The sequence below is a fragment of the Hyaloscypha bicolor genome (genome assembly GCF_002865645.1).
Source record: "Hyaloscypha bicolor E unplaced genomic scaffold K444scaffold_47, whole genome shotgun sequence".
Classification (NCBI taxonomy): Eukaryota; Fungi; Ascomycota; class Leotiomycetes; order Helotiales; family Hyaloscyphaceae; genus Hyaloscypha; species Hyaloscypha bicolor.
Window position 1 is genome coordinate 128,531 of NW_020194549.1, and position 10,194 is coordinate 138,724.

Consider the following 10,194-nt stretch of genomic DNA (forward strand, 5'->3'; position numbering starts at 1 on the left):
CTAATTTCTTTAGCAATAGTTACACGGCTAATATGTTATATTTATAGCAATATAGGCCTTGTTGCTTTTATGGCAGAATCGCTAACTTGGCGTTCTTAGCAATTCTACAGCATGGAGCTATGCAAACGGCCACATTATCACAATTAACGCTGTCATGACTTCTAACTTCCAACCTTGCTCTTGCCACAATTACTCCAATTATCATGCAACATCAAAACACAGCATTTTGAATTTAACGGACATTGGAAACATTTCAGATCGAAACCACATCGAATGAGTGGCTTTCTGTGCGCCGTCCGGTTCGGTCTCCCTCATCGCCGTGTCAATGGTCAAAGAGCGAAGGAGAAAGGAACATGGTAGGAACTACTATGGCAAACAATTCGGAGCTTCTAATGGTTGTTGTTTGCTTAGTAGCAACTTGGGGGGTAGAAATGGTTGAATTGCGAGGCGATGTAAGCCGGGTCACATCGCTGAACCGAGTTTCACGGAATGCCACTGGTGTATGAGCGGTGAGCGTTGCACTAAATAGGATAGACGAGCTTTACGCCCCTGAATCTCTGCTTGGTGGTACATGCCAAACACATCTCGAGCCTCAGAAAGTCCGGGTTGGGAAGGAAGCACAATGGCCAAAAAACAATAACAGCATCGCAGTTGGATATACTTGTGCAAGATCGACGGTTAACCCAATAATGATCGATCGAGATTATGTGAAATGTTTGAACTTCAAGCTTTCGATCTAGAGTCCTTTAATTGTAGCGACATCACCCGAGTTCATGCATCAATAGGAGCACAAAAGTGGGTAGACTAGAAGTTCTCTCGGATTCAAGATGCCAGGAGCTTGAAGCAGCATGAGTCTGACTTTCCTACTAGAAGAAAACCCCGCCTTCCCTTGGAGTTGTTCCTCTTTCCACTAACATGTCTCTGCTTGCGGAAACCATTTTCGACGAACTTTCTGCAAAGCAGACGGCTTAATCACAAATGCAGCCGAACAACTTTCAAAGCATCCCAAATAAGACGGCGCCCAATATTAAAAAGGCCATAATACACCTGGAAATTGCTGCGAGGCGGCACTTACACTAAATCCAGTGACAGCTTCCACAGTCAGGAAATTCCGGTAATTGAGTAGTAGCTCGTTCATGCACAGCTTGATTCGAAGGAACATACTTCTTCTGAGAGCCATGCGCAAGCCTATAAGGTGAATATTTAAGAGAAACGAAGGCAAGACCCACGATATCAAGACACTTCTTCAAATGCAGGAACAACTTCTTAATACAGGATTACTTTCCTTTAGGTCACTGCTACCCTCCACTTGGCAATTGCATGCGAACCTACGATGGGTATGTTCACAGAGTGCCTCAATCGACATCTTGCTCATTAACATAATCTAGATATTTGGCGCTCATTCCAATAGGTTAAAGGTAGAGTCGGGAAAACTGCAAATCCAAGATCCATACTGAGAAGTTGGGCGAACGGCACTGCCTCATACATGTTCTCCATGAACCGAACAAGAAGTTCTCAAATCCAAAGCAGATTGTTAGCCGAGGGAAGGGAACACCTCTCTCATACTTAGTCGAAGATTGCCGCTCTCACAACCAAGTACCCTCGATCCTCCTTCCTCCAACTACACACGATAGTGAAACTTCTTCCATTTTATCGAGTAGTCCTAGAGCCTCCTTCCTCTGCCTCTAGGGGATGTGCCGATCTCGCCTGGCAATGCAACAGAGTCGGCAATCACTCCAACTAGTGAAACAATCGTCCACGCCACTTCGATGACAGGGTCATCCAGGTCATCCCGGATCCCGTTTGCGATTTCGAAGACACCCTCCACAAGGTATTTAGCCTATAGCTTCTTCGAGTCAGGCTGCTTGATGGAATGGTGGTCTTCACCGACTTCTCGTCGATAGTCAAGGCTCTATGCCGTCTTAGCACCACTGGTGGTAGAAGCTCTTTCATCCCCCAAAGTTCCACATATCCAATCCAACTAACTTCCATAACAAGCCAATTCCTCAAATCCTCTCGTAGTCATTGCAAGTGACGAATTCGGCTTCCGAAGTATAGTAGGCATATTCAGTGGGTGCAAGTGTCAAATTCAGGTGGTTGGAAGCCTTGACTCTCTGATTATCGAAGGCTGGGAAGCCCCTTAAAAGTGCAAATCCACTAGTCTCCCACTAGTCCACCAGACCTCCAGCTGCCTTACTGATGTTAGGCACCATAAGCTTGGCACCTTTCAACAGCAAGCCCCTTCCAACAACGCCTCGGGACTGCGGATATCAGAACAATTTGCTGACACAACCAGGCATGAGAACCCACTGGTCGAACAGTATGGAGGCCTCAGATATTATAGATCTCCCACCAACTTCCCAGCCAGCGATCTTGCTCCAGCGTTATGCAACTCTTGGTGGAAAACAAAGATACATGGTTGACACTCGAAAGCCTCATAGAATATTTCCCGGTCGACGTTGGACAACAACACTTGCTCTTTTATCAAATAGGTAGCAGAGACGGGCATCGCTGCTCCATGCTGAAATTTCCTGGATGCCCGCGATCATAGCTCCGTGGCTCTGGGGATTTGGGTGTGGTGGACGCGGAAGGATCAAGTGGACAACGAAAGCCACTTGGCAAGACTTCTCCTGTATGAAAACCTCAGTAACTGTAAACATTCCTCATACTATGAAAATTCGTTATATACTAAGAATGAACGGATCAACTCTCAACATTCTGGGGATTCACAAGCAGTTATATTGTACCGGCTGGCTATTTTTGACTGTTAACTGATTCTCGGGTAACTACCCTAAAGGATACCCCATGCCGACCGATCACAGCACTTCAAAGTGGACGGAGATGCGTGGGCCGAGGGGCTTGGATTGTTGTGAGGGGAACTGCGCGGGACAACCCTCCTGTGGGAGGCCTCCTGCAGAAAGGGATTTCGTAATTAGAGACCATGGCTTGGCTGGACAATCAGTAGTTACCGTAACCCTGCCCACAGTGAGAAATTTGGAAGCTATTTCCTCATCTTGCTGTGTCAGGCCTCACAACTTTGATGAATCGTGGGGCCGACCCGGCGGAGGGAAGTGATGATCCAGAATCAGTCTGTACTCAAATACTTCGAACCAAATGAGCTTGCTCTTGAAATGTTGTATATGGGAAGTTCCGACAATAGCTATATTTTGGCGGAATGGCCACAATGAACCACTTAATTCTGTAGCATTTATCCTATTAAAGAAAGGAGAGAGTTTTGTGAAAAGGGGGGAGGGGCGAATTTAGAGTTATGTCACGTGAGCGGCCTTACCTCAGCAAGCTAGTCCTGAAATCGGCAAGGCCTAAATTGCGCCTCTCCAAAATCGACATCGCGAATTCAAGATGTGAATATCATCAAGATTCCTCCATCGGGCTTCTCACAACCGTAAAGGATATCCGCGTGCCCCGCAAGATCCAAAGGCACTCGCTGGAGGGCATTGATCTGTCAGAATTAATTTTGAAAAAACTATTGCGTGATCCTGGAACTATAATCTCTGAAGAGCGAGAAAAGCGCAGGACAACAAACATCGAATTTGCTCGCATGACCACCTTTTCGGTAGCTTTCAGTTTCCCACAACTTCAACAAACCTTGTATCGAGATGGCGTATACCGACGACGCTGTGCTGGCGAAGCTCTCAGCTCTCAATGAGACGCAGGAAAGCATCGTAAGCTCCTTCCCAGCCCGAGTCAAACTTTCCCCTCCTAACGTTCGCAGGTCACTGTTGCCCAATGGGTGATGTTTCATAGGTATACAAACACTTTGCCCACTCCTTCGAAGTTGTGCTGACCCGGTCAAACAGGAGACATGCAGATCGTACGGGCCAACTGTGGCTGCAGCGATTGAAGGACTCTGGAAGTAATAAAAGGCTTAACCTCATCTATCTTGCTAACGGTAAGCTTCTGCATAGCGTTTGGGCTTCGATTTAGGAGCTGGCTTGCTGATGACATCTGGCATTATAGAAGTAGCACAACAATCGAAAGCTCGCCGCAAGGATGACTTCCTCATCGCCTTCTCTCCAGTCATCGCCGAAGCTACCGCGACCGCGTATAAAGGCGCGACGAATGAAGTGCAGCAGAAACTAAGAAGAGTCGTGGAGGTATGGCGGACGAGGCAAATTTTTGAACCACCGATTCAGGAGGCAATTGAAGCACGAATTGATGGTACGATATCTTGATGTACAGCTGGGCAACCACTGATTTTAGTAGAACTTGATAAGTCTCGATCCTCTACGAAAAAAGGGGGCTCCATCTTCTCCTCGAATCCGAACTCGATCCCCAGCGAGCTGGCCCCTCTGGTTGCTCCCCAACAAACGCTATCAAAACTTGTCCTATCGACCAAGACTTCTCTCAACGCTGCCTCACAAGATTACGACAAACTAACAGACCCCAATACAACCGTACCGTCCGCACCCGTCCACGCTGCTAGACTCAACGGTCTCCTCAAGACATTGGCGAACGCCGAGGGAGCAGTTGCTGAGAGCATTAAGGCACGAAGCCTTTTGATCGAAGGGCTAGAGAAGATCTTGGAGACAAACCGTGATGGTCTAAAGGCAGAAGAAAAACAACTCAGCGACCTAATCAACCGTAAAACTGAAATTGACAACAAGAAGAAGGATGTGGAGGACAGTATCATGCGTGGCTTCGCTTCGAACAGCAATCCTAGTACACCTGCTGGACCCCCGGATGGCTCTCCTGGTCAACAACACTCGCCTGTCACTCCTGGAGCCGAGCCAGATCGCCCAGAGGTCGAGGCATTGACCCCGCCTGGATACCCTCAACCACCAGCTACTAAGTCTGTCCCGGAGTTCGATCTCTCTTCATCAAATGGCAATAACGGCGCGTCTCATATCGAACAATCTCCCGTTCCACGTGCCCCCTCTGCTGGATCGGATCTCTTGTCCAGCCTTTCGACGTCCTATGCCAGACCGCCCTCTACTACCGGCGCCGGAAGTGCAAAGAAGAGAAAGTTGAATGATGACTTCCCGGATCTTGGCGGCGATGATGGCTTGGATGCTGACGTTGCTGAAATGCTCAGAAGAGATAGTGGTGGCAATGGCTTTTGAGAGCTGATTCATTGCGGCATATCCCAAGGGGAGAGATATGTAGGATAAGTGATTGGGAGAGGGGCGGATGGGGTCGCAGAAGTGATATTCCCAGGATTTGGGTTCTGCATATGGGGTCTGCATTTCCTCACACCATCCAGCCAGATCGGGCTTCGTGAGTTCACCTGTATTTTAAGCCTCTAGTTTCGGCAACCTCAACGGATGTCACGGAAACAACACTTCAAGTCTCTCTGTATACTCACCATGATCCTCTGACGTCTTCCTGGCCATGCATGCAAAGCACACTTCCGGAAAGTGGTCTGATGAGAAATTCTATTCTTCGAATTGATTATACACCTGAATCCCACCTCCCCGCAATCCTCTATTGCCACCTCCAAGCAGCGACCACATCAACCGGATATCCCATCTCGGGTCTCACCATCTATCCCTTGCCAAACCAGGTCTTGTGTCCCAGCACCATTCGGCCCATCATGTACATCGACCCAGCAAAGCCACCGAATAGGATAACCAAGTACGGCCTGAGAAGAATCTTGCTCTTAGGAGTCTGGGATCAAATTCCACCGTTAGCAATCCATTCCCCTCGTATTTAGCCTCCTTCTAATCTGGCCGCGACGAGGGAGCCTTGGCGGAGCAGTATTGGTGAGGGGAAGCGTACCTGGTTCCATTGACGGACAGAGTGTCGTCCACCTTCTTGGAACAGTTTTTGGTAGTGAGGAACACGGTTTTCGCGATTGACGAAGCTATGCAGAAGGACCTGTTAGCAATTGTTCTCGCTGGAGGAAGTGAGGCCATTCCGGGACTGGCAAACATCCTCTCCCACCGAGCCGGAAACTTCAGGAGCGGCAGGAGAGATGATCAAGGGTAGTGTAGAGAGCAATTGATATGTACCCTGCCATTGCGACTGTATTGTAGAGGACTGATGTGACTGAGGGAGGTTCCGATGTCGTCGTGAACGATGGTTCGATGTTGGAGCTTGACCTTGGAGAACCGGCACTAGCGCGAAGGGTGACTAAGCTTCCAACCTCAACCTTTGAATTTCATCTTCACAGTCGACAAAGCCAACACGGCACGCAGCGAACAGAGAGATGCAATGGAAATACGAGACCACGACTACGCCAATTGGGCATCGGTGAAGCGGCAAGATGGGTCCTGCATTGCAGCGGCTTCTTTCAAGGCCTTCTTCCCTCGAGTTTCTGGGGTATCTGGTTGGGGCCCCTACAGCGAATGCGCCGGCCAAGAGAATACGGGGATTATCACGAGAGAGGGGCTCTGCTTGCCACCGCTATGCTAGCATAGCTGCTGTTGCTCGAGGAGTGGAGGATGAGGATTACGATGCAAAGGAGAAAGATGAGCCTACGCGCCGACCAAGCGGAGTTCCAATATACGACACCGAACCCAGCCTGCTTCCAATTTCGACACCGACATCCTCTTCTTCTCTCCAAACTTTGCGAAAACCCTGGGCTGGACTTTCATCAGCGAAGAATCAGTACTGGGAAGAGAGTCTTTTCACGCACGAGCAGCTTGAATTTGAATCAAATTTGGATACGGTCCCAGTAGCAGGCAGACCAAGGCTCCTGGATCGGAATGGATACAAAGAAGATTTCCGGCTATGGGCATGTCTCTTGGAATACAGGAAAAGAATTCACGGACCACAAGGAGTCTTGACCTTTTGGAACGCCGTCCGGAAGAGGAATCTGCACTTGCCTACGAAGGGGATTTTGGCAGGAAAGTTCTGGCCCGAGTTTCTTGCTCTAGGATTCCAAGACTGTACTGTACTGGATGAAGTGTGCGCATATGCCGATAGAATGTTACGCGACACCAGTGAAAGGTGGTCAAGACTTTACGTCTCTATTATCGAACACTTTCTGGTCAATGGGCAGGGGGCTTACGCGCAAAAATGGCACCACCGACTGTTCAAGCTTCACCCCCCAGGTTCCAAGCTTTTTGCAGAAATGTGCCGCTACGTGGCATTCAACCATGGTGATATGAAAGCTCTGAGAAGGATCTACACTCTTAACAAGCACCGGAATGTTTATTCGAGGGTCATCCCTCTTCTCTGCCAGCGAGAGGATTTCAAGGGTGCTGTGAATTGGCATATCTTCTTTATCAGCCGTGGAGACTTACCTGAATCGTCAAAGCTGGTCGAGCCTCTGGTCCACTTCCTGGCTATGTATGATCGCCATAATGCCTGGAGGGTCACACGAAGCCTTGTTGGTGCTGGTGTTTCCTTTGCGTCAACCATGTTGAATGAATTGGAAAAGGAAACCAAAATTTCAAGAGAGATAATGAATCTTGTTCATGGCAAATCATTCAATATCTCAGTGAAGAAGTACAACGATAGCTTGGGGGCTCGATGGTTTGCAACCCGGTGGGTATCATTAGACGTTGCCATCAACGCTGTCCATGCTCTCGGCATCCAGGAAATTGGTCCACTCTCCTTGCAGGCGATAGCTCTGCGTGATCCAGATACGAAGGCAGTTGTTATTCGCATCGCTCAACTACGGGATCTAGGAATATCTACAGGAAATTCTCTATTTGCCCGGGCAGTTGAAACCTTTGCCAGGAATAGGAAGTCCGACCTTCTCGAATGGCTGCTCAGCAGTGACCAGCACCCTGAGGCACTCGAGGATGGCGATTTGCAGGAATCTCTCCTCGAAACCTATGCAAGAGCCAAGGACTGGACACAATATAGACGAACATTGACACTCCGATCCCTTGTCAGCAAGTCTCCTGATATGGAGAAAAGCAATATCGTCCTTCGTTACCACGTGGCCGTGGGCAGCAGAGGAGCAATAATGGACATGTTGGCCGACATGCAGATTGCTGGAACACCCGTCACATCCAAATCCATCGCTCATATTATACGATGTTCTCTTCGTCCACGGCGGGCTGGCCACCGACCGGTGACCCAAAAAGGAATGTGGCACAGAGCAACTGATAAGAACGGGGACGACACGAACACAGCGATCGCAATCTTGAAACGTATTATGAAATCCGGAAGCTTCGTCCCAATTATTCACTGGCGAGAGATCATTCGTCGACTGGGCATGGCTGGGCGCTTTGATGACCTGCAGAACCTCTGTCGCGAGCTTGCAGCCTGGTATGGCCCAGTCGCACCCTCTGTCTGGCCACCGCGCCGTTACCGCATTCCTGCGCAAGTCCCAACATCTCATCATCTCCATCCCCTAAGGATGCTCTTCAATGCCCCTCTCCAGAAAGCCATCGTCGAGTGGGGCTTTATCCACAACCTCAAACATCGAAAGCTAAATCTCGAGGAATTTCGGCAAGGCAGAGGTCCAATGATCAGATCAAATGCCCTTCACACCGTCACATCAGGCATCACTCTTTTGAAGCAATTGAGTCAGCACGGCGTTTACATTGATGGGACATGCGTCAGAAGCGCCATTTTTAATCGCCTCATCACGTACTATGGGCCTGGCAGATCGAATCGACGATACAATCGCACCGCCAGGGCTATATTGAATGGCAAGATAGCTCTTTTAGCAAAGCAGATCGATGGTGCCTTAGGCGAGGAGTATTTTACTGCCGTAGACCTGCCCAGACTTGTCAATGAAATGGCACTGATGAGGTGGAGGAGAGTTGTAAGGAGGTGGAATAAGAGGCTGGATGCAAAGAGAGTGCGTTCCTTGGTGCCTGAGCTTGCTTAGCTTAGAAGTAAAGAGTGGATTTTTGAAATGGCCCTAAAGGTCAACATATTATGAATGGGAATCCTGTTTATGCAAGTATGATAATATTACAGTCAATTGCGGATGAAGGATTGACAGACACGTTAGCAATTCTCTTTCATCGTTTCTCACCACTTTGAAGTTGCAGCCCCTTCCATGGCATCAGGTTTTGGTCTCGTTCACACCCGCTCCTCCTGCTCCTGACTCGGCTTTACTTTACGATGCTTGACAAGGCCATTCAGAACCCCCATGTTCTTTAAAGCTCTTCTCACAAAACTTTTCAGACGTTTCAGCTCGATTTGGAGAAGTGCAAACATTCAAAGCTGCTCTCGGAGACAAGTCTCTCGCGTGACCGCTATATTGTTCATCTTCGACTCTTGATGCAACGGTGAATTGCGAAGCCGGGAATGTTCTAATTCCCAACATGTCAAAATGGTAAAGAGAACATACTTTCAGCGTCGCAGGCAACTTCTACAACATCTGCTGAACTCTCACGCAGACGCCCCACTTTCTTGCTTCGATTCTCAGTCCTCTGGAGTCAACGTGCATCGAGTTGTCTTCACAGCACGACTGCTTACACTACCACATCTTTACGGCGACAGCACCGTTGGTTTGACTTCGTGGCCCTATCGCCAATCTCAGTCTGCCACCATAACTCCTGCGCTGCCCCACGGCCTCGTCGGCGTCAAACCTCTCCAAGTCACGTTGAGCCCAATCTCGATCGCCTTCTTGGGACTCAACAAGTCGAATACCAGTTACCACCAAGCATGGATCTGAAGCATTACCACAAGCGACGCAGCAGATCTGAATATCTTAAATACATTACTTTCCTGGAGAGTTCTGTGTTCCTCGCTAAACGACCAACGTCCCTGCCACCACCAAGCCGGAGCTGGAAGGTCCAAATCAAGTCGCTCTGCCTTCTTTATATCCTCTGCTTCTTGGTTGCTGTTCTCGCCAATGCCGCGCAAACCGTCTCGGGCCTCCGCCTGAGCCCCTTCTTGAAATATCACAGCATCTCGCAGAGCTGAATCCGAGTTGAGCCAGATCTTGACCGGTTTAGACCCAAGTGGTTGGGCTACAGCTTGATGCGCTATGTATCCGGCCGTCATATATTCTTTCCCTATCAGTCATAAGCCCGCTCCCATCCGTGCTAGCTGTTCTCATCTCCGCAGAAGAATTTGCTTCCGGCGTTGACCTCAGTCCCTTCCATGATCACTTCATGAATACCCCTTCCAAAAATTGGGCCACAGACACCTACGAATATACCGGTAAAACTCTTCACATTCTCCCAAAGAGCCAATGCGAGATTTTTCGGGCTCTTTACGAGACCCTCGAAATCACGAACTACCGCAAAATTGTCCGATTACATATCCAGAATGGAGCAAGGTTGACAAGGAGTACCTAGGTGGCCAAAACGACAGACAATT

At 48.9% G+C, this 10,194-nt stretch overlaps 4 protein-coding genes across 4 annotated transcripts; 2 read left to right on the forward strand and 2 right to left on the reverse strand.

Annotated features, from left to right (window-relative positions):
- Positions 1–3,363: 3,363 nt before the first annotated feature.
- On the forward strand, positions 3,364–5,081 carry K444DRAFT_583937 (DUF618-domain-containing protein; the record flags this gene model as incomplete). Its single annotated transcript, XM_024877845.1, has 5 exons — positions 3,364–3,683; positions 3,734–3,765; positions 3,819–3,910; positions 3,979–4,179; positions 4,222–5,081. The coding sequence occupies exons 1-5, from the start codon at positions 3,618–3,620 to the stop codon at positions 5,079–5,081; spliced, it is 1,251 nt and encodes a 416-aa protein (XP_024740775.1). The 5' UTR covers positions 3,364–3,617.
- Positions 5,082–5,454: 373 nt separating this feature from the next.
- K444DRAFT_609472 (uncharacterized protein) lies at positions 5,455–5,993 on the reverse strand. The gene is made up of 3 exons (XM_024879580.1): positions 5,970–5,993; positions 5,737–5,821; positions 5,455–5,625 (listed from the first exon to the last, which is right to left on the reverse strand). Exons 1-3 carry the CDS (start codon positions 5,975–5,977, stop codon positions 5,503–5,505), a joined length of 216 nt encoding a protein of 71 aa, XP_024740776.1. The 5' UTR covers positions 5,978–5,993; the 3' UTR covers positions 5,455–5,502.
- Positions 5,994–6,138: 145 nt separating this feature from the next.
- Positions 6,139–9,202, forward strand: K444DRAFT_609474 (uncharacterized protein). The gene has a single exon (XM_024879581.1). The coding sequence runs from the start codon at positions 6,224–6,226 to the stop codon at positions 8,747–8,749; it is 2,526 nt and encodes an 841-aa protein (XP_024740777.1). The 5' UTR covers positions 6,139–6,223; the 3' UTR covers positions 8,750–9,202.
- A 144-nt stretch (positions 9,203–9,346) lies between these two features.
- Positions 9,347–9,876, reverse strand: K444DRAFT_626363 (uncharacterized protein; the record flags this gene model as incomplete). The annotated part of the gene is made up of 2 exons (XM_024882633.1): positions 9,347–9,579; positions 9,633–9,876. 2 exons carry the CDS (start codon positions 9,874–9,876, stop codon positions 9,347–9,349), a joined length of 477 nt encoding a protein of 158 aa, XP_024740778.1.
- Positions 9,877–10,194: the final 318 nt, after the last annotated feature.